This window comes from Giraffa tippelskirchi, chromosome 8 (genome assembly GCF_054371585.1).
Source record: "Giraffa tippelskirchi isolate mGirTip1 chromosome 8, T2T-mGirTip1v1.2.pri, whole genome shotgun sequence".
NCBI lineage: Eukaryota > Metazoa > Chordata > Mammalia > Artiodactyla > Giraffidae > Giraffa > Giraffa tippelskirchi.
The window spans coordinates 114,794,059-114,811,289 of NC_137282.1; the positions used below are offsets into that span (position 1 = coordinate 114,794,059).

A 17,231-nucleotide genomic window follows, 5' to 3' on the forward strand; every position below is an offset into this window, starting at 1 on the left:
TGGAACTAGAACCCAGTCATAAAGTACCACCCTTCTAATCAATATAAAATATAAAAATTAATAGGCTAGGAGTGAGCAGGGTAATGAGTAAACAATGCATGGATAAGGAGTGAGCAGGGTAATGAGTAAACAATGCATGGATAAGAAAATTCTTTTTCAGACTCTAGATACTACATCCCAAGAACCAAGGAAGAACATTTGGAAATTTAAAAAAGAAAACCAACACAAATTTGAAGACAGAAAATAAAGTCTCTCTCCTAAAGTTTAAACAAAAAGGAATGAGGATAACAAAGAATCATACAGAAGGCCTAAGAATGGATGTGAGTTTAGTAGGAGGCTTAAATCTTCCAAGAAAACAGCCGCGAGTCTTGAGACTAGAGCCACAGTCCACCCAGGGTCCAGAAGACTGTAAGACATAAAACTCCAGAACAGCATCAATAAAGCAATCTTAGAAACTATTGGATACACTACAGCAAAACAAGCAGAAGAGGAATCCTGCCCTGTCGTGCAATTGAATCTTGCTAAGATAGTTAAAGGGGTTCTAAGGATTAGTCCCCAAATGTTCTCATGTAACCACTACATGCAATCACTTATCCCCCCCCCAAGAATCTCAAATATGTTATGTGCTATTCTGGATAAATTGAAAAGATAGTCACAGAGAGCATTTTCTGTTCCGGTTCACACAAGAGAATCCAGGCTGGGAAAAGGCTGCTGCAGGTTATTTAACATGCCAGATTTTCTTTGGGAGTGAAAAGGCTAGGTTGGGTGGTAGGAAGCTCTGAGGAACACTTGACTATGTAAATGTATTTCTCTGACAAAGTATAAAGAGGATAATATAAAGAGAAACAGGGCTACTTTATTAAAATACTGAGTTTATTTCCCATGTATATTTTTGTCTCCCCACCATTTCCATCTGTCTGACCACCACTACTACTATTCCTATCATAACATTCCATACATACTTAAAACCAAGCAAAGGGTGGAGTTCCATCTTTAAAAACTAAACAGGCATTTTGGACAACACATTCTTGGCAATGGAACGTGGACAACATTTATCAGACACGGTAGGGAAAGTTCTCACTCTGCATTATAAAAAGGACAGCCAGATATCAACTGTTACAGAAATGAAATAAGACGGAAAAATTTTAACAAACTGTTTAAACTATTTTCTTAAAGAGACTTCCTCCACTGCCAGAGATCTTGAATAGCCTGGAAAAAAAAAAAGAAATGTGGTTGAAAAACCACAACACTTCATAGACACCAATAAATTAAACCACGTCTCTTTGTACAATTCAAAATAGCTATTTTTCATTCCACCACCAAAAAGGTTCACTCTAGATAATTAATAACTGATTTCAAAGAAATTTATACTCCTAATTTAATTTCAAATACTTCAATTTGAACATAAAATCTTATGATTCTTGTAGGCAAAGTCACTTTCATACTAGTATACACTTAACAGCTTAGACATTTAGCTAAGGAAATCAAGACTAGTTTGGTCAATGTTGCCTCAATGCCACCGGCTTTAAGGCCAAATTCAGAGAAAAACATGCACCTGTACATGGGACACATACTAAAAAATTACATTTATCAGAAATAAACTATATACCAGTTATAGCCTTCTTTATCTCTCTTTAATTATATTTCCATGATATGGGATCTTAATAATTCCTTGTTTTACAGAATTTGCTTATAAATTCCTTAGGCTTATATCTCGGTACATTTTAAGTTTCTAGAGTGGTCACATCCAAATTATTTTATTAATGAGAAGACATATGAGGCAGTATATATAACATGTTCTGCCCTATTAGCTACTCAGACAAGCTCTTCCTGTTTAAACACATGAAAACCATCTTCCATGACTTGTCTTTCCATTCCTGAAATCTAATATTACAGTGCTTCAAATCAACCTGAACCGCGTATCATGTCATTCTCTATCATTAAGTTAAATACAAATATCGAACTATCTCATAACATTTGAAAAAATCAAAAGGTTATCAGATGTTCCTTGACCTGCTTTATAGAGAATACTGACCTTTCAGTAATTCATGCTTCAACTCTGACCAAACACTGTTTGCACCTTTATACAAACATTCAGCAAAACTTTTATCGGCAGTATTTCCTCAAAGGGTAGTACATTTTCTTAACTCTTTAATTCAAGAGTTTTCTGCAAAAAGTTGCTATTTCTCAGGTCCCATCTAGATTTTATTAGCCTAATTCTCACAAGCAACTCTAAAGAAAAACTGCACAAGCAATGGGAAGATACTTTATACACTGTGCTTATTCATATCTGCAACTATGCAATAAAAATGTGACGCATTCAGTGTTTTGGTAACTTCCATTAATAGTGAAGTGAGTTAGCATATTTTTCATTATTACAGAAATTTCATCTTGGCACTTCGAAATATGCTTTCAGTTTTGAAGTCAGAAAATACTTCTGATGGCAGTGAGTTCAGTCATTTCAGCTACAAGACTGATATTATGCTATTTGGAAGGCCTTTGCAATTTCCACTCTTATCTTCACGTTAATTTTTCTTAATCAAAAATTGTCTTTTACCACTTCCTTTGGTATTAGCTTAAATTATGTATCTCTTATGCTTACCAGTTACAGATGAGAGTCTACTTTCCACAATTTTCAATACTGAATTAACAATTATCTACTGCACCGTTTTAAAAGGGCTTTTATTTTTACTAAAATGTCCACTATTCAGAAAATTCACAGAATATATATACACTGGCATTCTGGAATTCAAATATACATGAAGACAGAATAGCATCAAAAGAATCAACAAGATTCAATCTGATCATCTCAAGGCCATGCCAATGAAGGCTGAACTCACGTAAAGAATATTAAATCACTGAAAGGCTTTCAAACCTGAGAAAAAGTATTGCCATTAAGTGATTTTAGTACTAAATACTGTGGCAGAAAAAGAGCTCTAATAACAAATTCTTAATTTACTGAAGAAAGCTGAACCCAGGCGATTTAGGGAGTCCTGACAAAAACAACACAGAACATGCCCTGTATGTACATAATGCCTAGCAACCTTGTGTAACAGCTTTTACATTTTCCTTTACAACCTGAATCAACAACTATGAGACGGTAAAAATAAATGCATGATTTTTCTTTTACTGACAAAATACCTTCATATTAAGAAATATATAATCTAAATCAATATATTGAGTACAATTTGGCTTCCTGCTTCCAGATTTTATACTTAGGTCTATTTCAGCAACATGTACTTCCCATAACATCTATGGAGAAAATCATCTCTGCCAACTCATAAGAAAGCAAAAAGACCAGACTGCCCCAAAGAGCCAAATGGAGCAGCAAGGAAAACCACAGCTCATTTCCTTAGCCAACATAGTACCAAAAGCAAACTGAGTTCAGTAACCAAGAAATAATTTACCAACTATATAAAAGCTGGGAAAAATGTACTAAAAAAGTTATCTTCTCAGTTTTTGCCAACTAAATTCTTAAGAGTTTTCATGTATTTAATCTGAAGTATTGTCTGTGGTTAGGAACCTTTTAAAAGAAGCCAATACCTAAAGAGACTAAACAACCGTAATAAATCACAATAAAAATTCTGGATTTGGTCATGTCTCCAGAAAGTTCAGTTACCTCCTGGTCAGTCATCCGGAAACAATTCTTCACATAATTGATAAACTTGGCTTCCACTTTGGGAAGGGAACCACCCTATGGAGACAAAAGCATTAAGGGTAAGTATAGAAGCACTTTTTGAGAGAGATCATTATGAAATTCCTCAAAGATTTGTGTGCTATTACATGGAATTATTTGTGATCATTCCTTATCCTTTCAAATCTTTTAACACTGAATAAATCCTTTTCTAAAAAAGCCTAGAAAGACATTTGCACAGCATATTAGGACCTAGGTCTTCCATACAGAGTAAGTTTCTGACTTCCGCCCACCCACTCCCAGCCACTCTAAAAAACATATAGCCCCTTTGAGTATCATATACACAAGTGACAAAAATTGTTAACCTGAATCTTCTATGCATTTTAGAAAGATCAAGAGTTTCAGGTGTGGTGAATTCCTAACTGCCTTATCACCTAGAAAATAAATCTCACTTTAATTTACACTTTTAAATTACTGTCACATCTGTTATTTGATTCAAATATTTATTGAGCAGCTAGGGAAATACATGGTCAGAGGTGAGGCAACTGCACAAATAGAAAGCAAAGTATAAGGTTCACTGAATCACAGCAGGCAAAGTGTTTTAGGAGATCAATTGATTGCTTCCAGCCTGGAAGGGGCATGGGTGGGTGGCCAATCAGGAAAGGGGATTGAGATTAAACTAGAAGACTTCAGTCTGGATTGTTGAGGATACTCAGTCTGGACTATATGTGTCTCTCTCCTTTTCCTCTCCCCATCTTTGGGCTTAATTTACCAGTAGTGCCCAGGACTGTTCAATGCGCCTGCAATTAAACCAAGGAGATAGGACCATATTAAAATTGAAGGGGAGGATATGTAAAATGTCAGTCTAGCACTGTATGCAAGGGACAAAAACACAGCAGTGATACCAGGAAGGCAAGGTTTACAGCAGTACTGAAACAAAATCAAGATATACATTCTGGTTCTAAAATGTTAGTTTTCCAACTGACTCATAACTGTATAAGGAAAGGAAATCTACCAAAGCCTCGCAAAACCTAGAAAGCATAGAAAAAACAAGGGGAAAGAAGTCATTAACTTTTCCTCTCAATTCTACATTTATTCTCAATAATTGAGGTCTAAGAATATTAATACTGTTCACAGACTTTTAAAGGTTCCTCTCAATTATGTTTCAAGGCACTTAAATCAATTACTCCATACTCCAGGGTTCACTGAAGTCCATGAAATGTAGATTCCCCCAACTCCAAATCAAGCAAGTAGGACAAAAGCTAATCCTTTTCTCACATGTTGCCACTATTTTAGACAAAAGATAACTAAATGTAAACATATTTGTCATTCAAAAATTCAAGTATCACATGTATTGACTGGTGACACCTTGGTGTAAAAGGCAAATAGAAATAATTCATTTGTTGGAGAATGTTTCTGACTAGTCAAAAGTGAGTAATTTTTTTTTTAAACTGTAACAGTCAGACTACATTTTCAGCTGTTTCCAATTTTAGAAGACTCATACGCCCTCTGCTGGTACTGTGGCATCTTATGAACAGAATAGGCAATGGGAAATGGTCTAATTTAACATCTAAAGTCAGAATATATCTTATAATCAACTTACTTGTATTCCTTTTATAATGGAAAATAAAGCATATGTAAATTTAAATATACAAAAAAAAATCACCAGAGATTATGAACTAGTAAGCCATTTTTGAGAAAATTTCACACCACAAAAGGGCAGGTATATTATGATAAAAAATGAGAAACAATCCTGTTCCAATCCCCAGAAAGCTTCTTTAGGGAAGATTATTTTACTCACTTTTTCTATACTTGCTTGCATTTTTGCTTTAATGTCTTCTACAGAGCTGGGTCCTTTCGGTGTTTTAGGTGTTTTTTCTTGTTTTTTGAAGGATTCTTGACCCTGGAAGAAAAAGTAAATTTCAACACAGTATCTGGATTTTCTCAATAAAATTCTTAAATCCTTTATTGTAAAACCAGAGTGTGTTGATTTTAATTAACAAGTGTGTATACACCAGAGTTGAGTTACCAATATAAATTAATTCATCTGAACAATTATTTTTGCCCTTAAATTATTCCTTACGAAAGGAATAGGGGAACTAGAAAGTCCCCAAGAATGAAGCAAAGGTGGCCCATTCCGTAGAACTTAAGCGAAAATCTCCCAATATGCAGCCAGCTGTGAGAAACTGCCTTATGTGATAAATATACTTTTATATATATATAAAAGCAAGAACCCTTAAATAACACAACATCACAAAAATCTTTTGTTGGCTTTCTCCCTTATGAGAAAGCCAGCAGCAATACAGTTGACCCTTGAATGTCAATAGATGACAACAGCACTCACCATGGTCAATAATATGTGTACTAACTTACTGTCAGCCCTCCACATCTGTGATCCCTCTGCATCCAGACTGAACCAACAGCCATGGATGTGCAGTACTATAGTGTTCACCACTTAAATCCGTGATAAATGGATCCATGCAGTTTAAAACTTTGTTGTTCAAGGGTCAACTGTCCAGCATAGGATGAATGCCAATAAAAGAAGCACATTTTAGCTCTTTTGACACCCTAAAGGTGTTCTCCAAAGACCTACCAAATTTTATGAGAGCAGTAGAACCTAACTACCTCAATGAAGCTTGCATCTGTATGTATGTTACCACTTACTTTTGATCTTGGTGTTGACGGTTTTGAGTCTTTTCCATTTTGGTTCGATTTCTGTGCATTTTTGGCTGGAGTATCTCGTACAGACTGCAATTAATTAAATTCATCACATTAATCTTAATCAATGTCCCTCCCTACAGAAGAGACTTACTTTTAAGTAGTCACTCAGTCGTGTCCTACTCTATGTGACCCCATGGACTGAAGCCTACAAGGCTCCTCCATTCATGGGATTTTCCAAGCAAGAATACTGGAGTGGGTTGCCATTTCCTTCTCCAGGGGATCTTCCTGACCCACAGATTGAACCCATGCAGGTCTGCCTGCATTGCAAGATGCTTTACGGTTTGAGCCACCAGGGAAGCCGAAACCATGTAAACAGACATAGTACTGCAAATTAAACTGCCCCAAACCATGTAAAAGCAGCAGTCAGGTTAAGATAAAGTAATCATTTTCACAAAAGGGCTAATGGGGAGAAGGCTACTACTACACAAAGAAAACAAGTTAATTCCAATTAGGAATGTTTCCAAAATAGCCCTACTCAAGAGCAATTTCAAAGGGGAGATCAGCATCTCCTATGACAACTTTTGATAACCATCAAACAAGCCAATGGCATCAAAAAATCCCCAGCTTTTGTTATTAACTATTTCCGACAATCTTAAATTACTGTATCTTACTTACTTTCTTTACTGGAGCTTTTTCTTCAACTTCTTCATCAAAATCGTCATCATCATCACTACAAATGAAGTTAAGTGCTTATTACTTGTTCAATGTACTCAACAAATCTAGAAAGCTTATCTAGAAAGTGGATGAACCTACAAGTTTCGTCAGTCAAAGCAAATCAAACTTTTGGGGGTCAACAAAAGAACTGAAAGCACAATCCTTAAGGGAAATCCTGTCAAATGCAGCATATGGATGAACCTTACGGACATTACACTAAGTGAAGACAGTCAAGACAGTCACAAGACAAATACTGTACGATTCCACTTATTTCAGGTTTACCTAATCACTCTGCAGAAACCAGAAGATGGGTGGCTGCCAGGGGAAAGGTGGAAATGGGGACTTTTTATTCAGTGGTTACGGTTTTTAGTATTACTAGATGAGCCTGACCTGTTACATAACAATGTCATTATGATTAAAACTACTAAACTGCACACTTAAAATAGTTAAGATGGTACAGTGTTATTTTTTACAACTGAAAATAGATTTTTGAAAATGAAAATAGGGTTAAAGAAATTAAAATAGCAACATCCCACATTCATGGACTAGTAAATACTAAGGTGGCAACTCCCCAAATCAATTTACAGATTTAACACAATCCCTAAAAGAATCCTAGGTGGCTTCTCCATAGAAACTGATCCTAAAACTCACATTGAAGCTCAAGGAAGCCAAAATGAACCTTGAGAAAGAACAATGTTGAAGTAATTATAAACCAAGGTATAAAATCTACAAAGCAACAGAAATCAGAATGTTTTACTAGTGGTAGGACAGACATGGAACTGAACGGTCCAGAAACAAAACTATGTAAGCATGGTAACTCGTTTCAAAAAGGGGGGAAAGACCATTCAATGGGGAAAGATCTTTCACAAATGGTGCTGGGACTACTGGGTATTCACAGTAACTGGCTCCTGCCTCACAAAATATACAAAACTTAATTCAAAATGGATAAAAGATCAAAAATGAGCTAAAAGTATAAAACTGGAATGGTTTCTTAGGTTTGACGCCAAAAGCACAAGTAATAAAATTAACTGGACTTTATGAAAGTAAATCACTTTACTGTAAAGGACTGTCACATAGAGAAGACAACACATGGGATGGGAGAAAATATCTGTCAATTCTCAGGGATTTGTTTCCAAAACATACAAAAGTTCTTACAGCTCAGTAATATACAACAAGTACAAGGACTGGCACATGCTACAAAGGTGAATCTTAAAAATATTGAGGCTAAGTGAAACCAACCAGCAGAAAAGGGCACATATTATCATTCCATTTATATGAAATATCCAAAACAGACAAATCTAAAAAAAAGTTTATTAGCGGTTGACTAGAGCTGGAGAAAATGAGGGGTTATACCCTTGTTTCTTTTGAGGTGATGCAATGTTCTGAAATTGGCTGCACAACTGGGCATATACCATAAACTACAGAATTGTACACTCTAAATGTGCCAACTGGGGTTGGGGTGGAATCCAATTATTAGGTAAGTCCACAAGTCTGAAACAGCAAATAGTGGAATTGCTTGAAATTTTAATTATTTCACAAACTGAGTGTTATATTATATAGTCTCAAAAATAAGGCAACTTCATCTACGTTCAACCAAAGAAACACCTCTTTTCCAATACCAGAGAAAAACATCTGCTGTGTTAACTGGATCAAGTACCATATAATTTACCGTAAAAGCATATAAAATCTTTTAAGTGACTTTTATCAGTGATTTTATCAATTTTGGCCCTAGCACCCAAAAACTACATGTGCTACTCCCACACGAAAAGTAAGATAACAATGATTTGTATACAACCACTACCAGTACTGTAAGCAGTTTTACTTATCAGAATATTGCCTAAAAAACAGGTGGAGAGGGTGTTTTTTCTGAAGAACCCCACTTTTTCCATTGCCACCTCAATGTAGAACCAGAACAATCTCCACCACCCCCTCACTTGACCTGGCTCCTGTCAGAAAACCCAGAACTTGGAAGGAAGTACAGCCCAAGGAGCATCAGGACCCAGCCCTAAGCACGGGCCACTTGTGGAATGGCCACTCTTGCCCAACAGGGGCCCCAGGCCAACCAGGCTTGAGCGCCTAACACTTTCGGGGGTCCCCTAAAAACTGTCCTTATAGTAGTATCACCCATTTAGTTCCCTGGGCCATTCAGAATAACAATAATCTACCAAGGCTGCATCTGTAAACCATACTAACTTTTAAACTTTTTATACTGGAATATAGTTAACAATGTTGTGTTGGCCATATTAAACTTTTAATGCGCTAAATGGTCTTCAGCTTTTCTTGCTTACATCAACACCAAGTCAACCAACCCCACACCATATCCTTTCCACCCCCCAAACAGGACCCATTTATCATTGTCTCCTAACCAATGGAATCTAAAACTTGGTACCCTCAACAGGATCTATTAACTGCCTCTACTTATTCATATATCTGACTATACACCTTTTCCCCCTTATACCAAAAATCTTCCTGATTTGGACCTGGTTACCATCTACACTTTTCATTCCTCCCTGATCACCTAACTAAAGACAACTTAAAGGAGACATGGAAGACAAGAACACCATCTATTTACACTGTAGTTACATCAGGAATTATCCCTTTTAAATATTGAAGTCTTGAAAGTCCAAGCATAATCAAGTAGTAACAAACACCAACTATACTGTGTTTGTTGTGTGATATGCAGGTAACTTAGAATTTTAAGCATTCAACTCCTTCCTATTTTCTGCTTTCATTATCATGCTCTAAGACCTTTTAACTACCAGCTTGGCTAATTGACATTACTGAAAATCTGATTTGCAGATTTTTCATTAGTGCATGTTCTCTCAGAGTCTGTCTTAGATTCCAATTTCAGTTGGTTTCAGTATATATGGACCAACATGAGAACTCAAGAACAAAGCCAACAGGCAATTAAACGTTCAATACTAACAAATTTTTATATTGCTACATATAGGAAAGACTAATTATGAATAGCATTTTACTCCATAGCATGTTTGTAACTTTACCATAGTCCAACCTAGTTAACAAACATTATCAAATCTTGTTTACAATCATTAAATTCTCCAATAAAACCCTACTCCCTTTTAGAATCTAATTCTCTCCTAAGGACCAGACAACCATGGGCCAAAATCCTTTATGGGGAAAAAAAAAATCATCATGTGACAACTTACAAAATGTATACAGCTGGAGCTATTCAGATTCTTTTTAGGCCTAATCCCTTTATTACTGTACAGTAATAAAATACAGCAGACTTAGCATACAGTAATGTGTCCACTAAATCCTCAGGAATAAAAAAGGAACCTAGTCAAATATATTTAGGAAATACTGCATACTTCATCCTTTAAGACAAACTGACAACCACTGACCATTCACCTCTTGTGTTAACTAAAACAGTTACTTAATCCCACATGATGATTTGATAAATTGTTTTCACGACCACTCCCATACAACAATGTCAAGTTTCTAAGAGCTTACTACTTACTCTTCATCATCATCATCATCATCATCATCATCATCTTCATCATCATCTTCATCAGCAGCAAGCTTCACTTTTTTCTTAAAAAAAATAATTGGACACACACTCGTAAGTAAGTGCTAATCCAAACTACTGAACTAAAGGCAAGAATAAATTATGTGTAGTAAATTATATCCATACCTGGGGAACCTTGCTACCACTTCCAGGGGCAGAACGCTTTCCAGATATACTTAGGAGTTTCACATCCTCCTCCTCTTCATCTTCTGACTCTGCATCTTCCTCCACAGCTAAAATAAAATTCTTTATTAGCCACTACTAAAACTCAACAGCAAGAACACAGAAAAAAGAACACTGCTTCTCTAGTTATAAATTACTAGGTTCCCACTTGAACCTATTACAGGCAGTAGCACCAGAACTAAACATACTTTATAAAGTCCAAACTGAGAACAAGGCAACTGCATTAAAAAGAATAAACAGTGTACCATACCTACTAAGTGCTGTCCACTGATGTGCACAGGCCCTGAACCACACTTCAACCGTAAGACCACAGGTGGTGTAATTTCAAAGCCCCCAAGAGAAACCTAGAAAGAAATTATAAACCGCTAAATATTGTGGGAAAAAAAAAAAGGTTACATATTTGGTATAAAATCTGTTCATAACTTTAAAATGTTTCTGAACAAGCAAACCCATCAGCCAAATGAACAAATCAGTGATCCTGTTTTTCATAAACAAGCAGCTACCATCATGTTCAACAGTTTTCAGTCACCCCAGGGACAGAAGAGTAACCTAAATGACATCCACCTTAATGCGACAGAATTAGACTAAAATCTAATTAGACAAAATTAGACTAAAAGTACTAAAGCGCCTTTACCGTTGGCTGTACAGACATTTTCAAAGTTGCCAGTGTTACTTTAATTGGACTGCCTTCATAATTCATCGCCTCTGCTTCAACAATGTGTAACTCATCCTTTGCTCCAGCCCCTAAACTGACCTGTAAAGAGAAAAACAGTGCTTCAACTTAGTTTCCACCATTCTACAAGCCCCGCAAACTAGTTTTTTTAAAAGCAGACAATTATAACCTTTTATTATTACCACTGACAAGAAACTGACTTGAGCACAATGCTGTCTTCAAGTTTTATGTGACTAAGATTCAGTAAATCTAAACACAGAAAACGCATTTGATAACACAGATGTTTATGTCATCACGCAAGCAAAGTTTAAGTCACCTAACATTTCTTAGCCACCTACAAGTTAGGTTGTAGGCTATAGGCTACTGTCTGGGGGAAACAAACTGAGATCTGTATCTATCACTCTCTTAAAAGGCTTTTTAATCCAACTGAAGTACACAAGTAAGGAAAGCTGAACAGTGTGACTGGACTTTACAATTACCAAGTAAGTGTTAAAGATGCCAAGTTTCCTGTCACACATATTTAGAAAATCAAGTATGTGCAATAACTCATAAAAAACTATTATAAAGTATTAAGCCACATGAATAAGAACTAAGAGACTGAAATCAAGAATGGTTATGTAATTTATTTTGAAAAGTTTAAGTACCGTTCTTAAAGATAACTGGTGCTCATTTTCATCATTATCCACCTTGAAGTGATAATCTCTGTCAGCCTTTAGTTCACAACCTGTAAATGAAGAACAAAACCAACTGTAACAAGGAGAAAAACCACACTGAAACTTCAGTGTGTGTAACTAAAGAGTTAACTTGTAAAGGAATTTTTACTATTCTAGCTACCAAAAAGGAAGAGGTACCACTCCCTGGATTTCTTGAACACAAGTTTAACAACATCAAATAACATCCATACAGAGTGTTATAAATTCCACTTTCCCACTATACTATTTAATTCTCAACTACATAGTCTCAGAAATAGGATCAAAAACTTAGTAAAGCTGAAATTGAAACCCACCCTAACAATGTTGATAAAATCCCACTATTTAAAAAAGTTGATTACCTACCAAAACTCTCAAGAAAAGCACCAAATTTAGAAGTGGCAAGGGTTACACAAACACCTACATCAACAGCTTGTATTTGTAGCAGAAAAACTACAAATGTAGAACTAAAACTCCTTACAGGGGTCAACATTCCACTTTTGACGTGTCAGAAATCATGTACATTAAATTCTGCTCGGAAGTTAAGACATGCAAATATGTTAAAGATACTTCCGATAGAGTTAACATAAAAATTTTGATAGAAATAGATCCGAAACGCTAGTTTTTCAAAATGCTAGGAACAAAAGCCTTAACTTATATAGTGCATGTTACTACTACCATTCATGAATAGGCAAATTACTTGAAATACCATCAGAATTAAATTTTAAATAGTTCCATTTAGTTACCATCTCATAGTTATTGGAAGAGATGTCTCAAAACCTGACACAAGGAAATGGCTTCAACAATTAAGTTTAGTGAGACTGAAAGACCAAGACCGACCCTTAGTATGGTACACTGTGTGCGTGAGAGGGAAACCCCCAAAACCTTGTAAGTTTAACAGAAGGCTGCCTTCGCTGGTCTCCCTCTACCGCCCCAAATCATTTGTAATGCAATAGTTCTGGAGGCAAGGGTCGTCTAATTTTCCTTAAGCCGCTTCTAAGTTCAGTACCACATCTGTAAAGTGGGCGCGGTGAAATTAGAAAAAGGATTCTCTAAACCAGGACTACCAACATAGATGTTAAGCACTGAACAAAGACTTCCCGAGTCCTGGCGCTACCAACCACTTCATCTAACATTTCCCGTCCACCAGCCTCAATTAAGCCCTAGGTCGCCAGGCTCGGGGGTGACAAGACACCAGAAAGCCCCGGATGGAGCGCCCACACCCCCTCCTCCCAACCACGTGGCAACCACGTGCTCCCAGCGGTCGCGGCCTCCTCACGCCCGGCCGGGCCGCACCTCCCCTCCCCCCGTAACCGGCCGAGGCAACGGGACCGAGTCTTGGCCCCACAGCTCCTGACCCTGAGGCCCAATGACAACGCCATGCTCAATCCATTCTCTCGTTCAGAAAGGAGGCTCAGGCCCCACACTGCGAAACCACACAACCTCCTGCACCACCAACCCGGAGATCAGCATCAGGCACCCGCCTGGAATCAGAAGCCTACCAACTCACAAAGCCCCAAAAAATAACTGTAGCCGGAGTTCTACCATGGGCCCCAGCAAACGCCAAGCTCTCAACCGGTCGCTGCCAAGTTACCTCAGGCCCTAGGCCTCCGACCGCTCATGCCCCAGCCTTCAGGCCGCCCCTCCTTCCCACCCTCTCCGTGCTGCCGGCTCGACTCTCCTGGATCCCATCCCTCAGGCTGCAGGGCCCTGGCAGCTCGCTTCCGACTCCCTCAGACCTCCAACCTGCTTAGTTCTCTCCACCAACCCAGGCCTCAACGTGATTCCACTCCCCCCCATCAAAGCCTCCAGGCCCTCCTCGGCCTCGCTCCAACACCCCAGCAGTTACCGAAAAGATAGTTCTGGGGCCTCAAGGGGCTCATGTCCATGTCCATTGAATCCTCCATGGGTTGGCGGCACGCACTTATGTGGGAGAGAAGCCGGACGGAATTAAACGACTACTATCCGAACGAGCAGCCGCGCAGGACGGAATCACACCAGGGAAAGGACGCGGGCTCCCCGCGTACATATATAGCACCCTGGAGATCTCGCGAGAGTTCCTCAAGTCCCGTTTCCGCGCGCGTGCTCCGGAGCACCCGCCCCTCCCGGTCGCTCGCGCGCGCAAGCGCTCTTCAACCTCTCTCCTTTCTACCTCGCCCCCCACCTCCTCCAGGTACTCCGCGGGCTCCCACCGAGCACGCGCACTTGTACCCCGGCCCCACCCCTCCGCAGCAGCTGCTGCCCGTGCGCAGGCGTGCTTCCCCGGGTAGCGCGCGGTCCGCCCCCCAAGCCTTCCACGTCCTCTCCCGCTCTGACGCGCAGGCCTTGCGCCAAAAGCCTGCGCAGCCCACCCAGCAAAATGGCGACGGCAACGATGAGCTGTGTTAGGTAGTGGAAGGCGAGAGGAACTGGAGGGCGAGCTGGTTGTGAGTCGGAGAGCGGCTCGACTCACCTTTCTCCATCCTATCGTGCCTCGCAGGCCTCCACACAGGCATAACCACTGCGGGTTGTTTTTTACTTGCCTGAAGGTCTGGGCTCAGAATTCATTGTTTCCCCAAAGTTAAAGCTTGTGGTTCCACGTACAGTGAACTACGGAATATTATTTGTTGGAGAGAAAATACGTAGCTGCTGGTCACATTTATTCAACTATGTTTTTAATCGCTCTGTCCTTTCTGAAGAAACATCTCCGAAGTTGAAGTCCTTCCTCATTTGGAAGCAAAAAGGGACTAAATCGGCCTATTCCACATGAGCAGGGCATGAACCAAGCCTGGGTGATTTCTCCAGACGGAAGGTTTTTAAACTGCTGTTCCCCGAAGGCTCAGCTGTAAAGAGTCCGCCTGCAACTCAAGAGACGCCGGTTCGATCCCTGGGTCAGGACTATCCCTTAGCGTAGGAAATGGAAACCCATTCTAGTGTTCTGTGGGAAATCCCAGGGATAGAGGAGCCTGGTGAGCTACAGTCCAAAGGGTCACAAAGCTTCGGACACGTCGGAGCGCGCACTGTAAGGTCCTGTGAGGTATATGTGACTATCCCCACTTATCAGACAAGGAAACCAGCCGGTGCCCAAACAAATGAGGTGATTACTGACAGGGTTCTCTAGCTCCAAGTTCAATACTAACATCCATCTAAAACAGCTCACAGGATTATATGAGGGTGCATAAATGAGACCCTCATTGTATGAGGGTCTGAGGCAGTGCACTTCTTAATCTTTAACGTTCCTGAGAAGATTCTGACCCGTAAAGAAGGCATAAGACTTGTAAGAAATGCCTATTAATTAGTCTCTTTGGAAGTAAGCCTGGATATGAGCATCTCAAGCTACACTTTGGCAAACTGAGGACCACTGCTCCCGCAACCACAGGCCCCGGACACTTGGCAAGGATTCCCCTAGTTATCTTTTTTATGTCAACAGATCAAATAATAAAGAAGTGCTGTAAGGAATAAAAGCAGTGGCAGTAATTCCCTACCTGCTTTTTTTCTGAATACAGTCTACTTGAGATAAACTATGATGCACATAAACCAATTACTAACAGAATCACATTTCTAAATTTGGAGAAATCAATGCTTACACTATGTGAATGGACTAAGCTGTTCCCCTCCCTTTTCCCTGCCCCCAGCTGAAGAAAAGTCTTCACCAGCCTGGTTCTTGGATCTTTTAAAATGCAGAGTGTGAGCAACTGCTAGAGAAAAAACTGAGAAAGGCTGATAAAGAGAGGACAGGCCTGTGGCTGAGGAGGATTTAGATGTTCAGGATGAGGATGTCTCACGAGAGGACCTACAAGATGGTGGGGAAGGGATTAATGTCCTCTAAGCCCGTGCAAATAAAAGTTGGAACCACTTTGTAATTTCTTTCTGGATTCTGGACCATGATTATTCAATACAACTCTGTAGAGAGCCCGTAACATTTGGGAGCCATAGCTCATGTTATATAAATACATTTTCTCTTTCAATATTGCAGGCACTAAGTCTAGATATGATCTCATGGAATCAACTGATTTAAAAAAAAACACTTTTTGCATTTCTCAGATTTACAAATGTAATGAATACTCATTATCTTTTAAATAAATTAGAAGTATTTAAACTTAAGCAAGTGAAAAACTAAAATGCCCCTCTTCTCATATCCCCATTCCTATTCCCTAAGGTTAATCAGTGTTAGTAGTTGAGTGACTGTACTTCCAGACTATATATGGGGGGAGGGAAGGATTACATAGTTGGGGGGGGAGGTTTGGTATATTTTAACGCATATTTATCTATATATTGTGCAACTTGTTTTTTTCATATTTATTTATTTTTGGCTGTGCTGGGTCATTGTAACTGTGCTGACTTTTCTCTAGTTGTGGCGAGAGGGAGACACTAGTTGAGGTGCATGGTCTTCTCATTGTGGTGACTTCTCTTGTTGCAAGGAATGGGCTCTTAGGGCGCAGGAGCTTCAGTAGTTGCAGCCCTTGGGCTTGGTAGTTTTGGTTCCCAGGTTCTAGAACACAGGTTTAATAGGGTGCGTGGGCTTAGTTGCTCCATAGCACATGGAATTTTTGCAGGTGTATTCTTTACCGCTGAGCCACCAGGGATTCCCCATATATATCGTTATGGGTGTCTGAAAAGAACATGGGGTGGATATTGGGGAGGCCACTTCAGATTACGTCTTTTCTCAGTGCATGTGTGCATGCTAAGTCGCTTTAATCATGTCTGACTCTTTGCAACCCTATGGATCGTTGCCTGCCAGGCTCCTCTGTCCATGGGATTCTCCAAACAAGAATACTGGAGTGGGTTGCCATGCCCTCCTCCTGGGAATCTTCCGTACCCAGGAACCTGCATCTCTTAAGATACACTTACTGTTGGTTGAGTCTATTAATCTACTCTAAACAATAACAATAGCAACCAGTTTTTAAGTACTTTCTATGTGCCAATCACCATATTAAACACTTCCTGTACATCACCTCATATAATCTCACTACAGTTCTTTGGGGCTGTAACTATTTTAATCTATGTATTAGTTTGTAGGGAGTGCTTAACAATACAACACAGACTGGGTGCTTCAACAAGAAAAATTCAGTGTCTTAAGGTTCTGGAGGCTGAGACCAGGGTGTTGGCAGGGCTGGTGCCTTGGTTTTTATAAGCATCATTCTGATCTCTGCCTTCATCTTCACATAGTAT

At 39.2% G+C, this 17,231-nt stretch overlaps 1 protein-coding gene across 6 annotated transcripts; it reads right to left on the reverse strand.

Annotated features, from left to right (window-relative positions):
- Positions 1–855: 855 nt before the first annotated feature.
- On the reverse strand, positions 856–15,017 carry NPM1 (nucleophosmin 1). 6 transcript variants are annotated; one of them, XR_014063050.1, is made up of 11 exons: positions 13,930–14,084; positions 12,036–12,115; positions 11,353–11,472; positions 10,969–11,062; positions 10,662–10,768; positions 10,488–10,561; positions 6,971–7,025; positions 6,299–6,382; positions 5,436–5,537; positions 3,620–4,434; positions 856–1,209 (listed from the first exon to the last, which is right to left on the reverse strand). XR_014063050.1 is itself a non-coding variant. In XM_081523426.1 (11 exons), the coding sequence occupies exons 1-11, from the start codon at positions 14,573–14,575 to the stop codon at positions 1,171–1,173; spliced, it is 873 nt and encodes a 290-aa protein (XP_081379552.1). In that variant the 5' UTR covers positions 14,576–15,017; the 3' UTR covers positions 856–1,170. The 6 variants fall into 6 exon arrangements, 5 of the variants coding, with proteins under 5 accessions (XP_081379552.1, XP_081379551.1, XP_081379555.1 ...); XM_081523426.1 differs by lacking the exon at positions 13,930–14,084 and adding an exon at positions 14,533–15,017 and having other exon boundaries at positions 3,620–3,694; XM_081523425.1 differs by having other exon boundaries at positions 3,620–3,694.
- Between the last annotated feature and the right edge of the window lie 2,214 nt (positions 15,018–17,231).

Coding starts and splice junctions, on each gene's coding strand:
- NPM1 (XM_081523425.1), bottom strand. CDS start 13,987: ATGGAGGATTCAATGGACATGGACATGAGCCCCTTGAGGCCCCAGAAC. Junction 7,026..10,487: donor GATGATGATGATGATGAAGA/GTAAGTAGTAAG, acceptor CTTCATTTGTAG/TGATGATGATGACGATTTTG. Junction 6,383..6,970: donor AAAAAGCTCCAGTAAAGAAA/GTAAGTAAGATA, acceptor AATTAATTGCAG/TCTGTACGAGATACTCCAGC.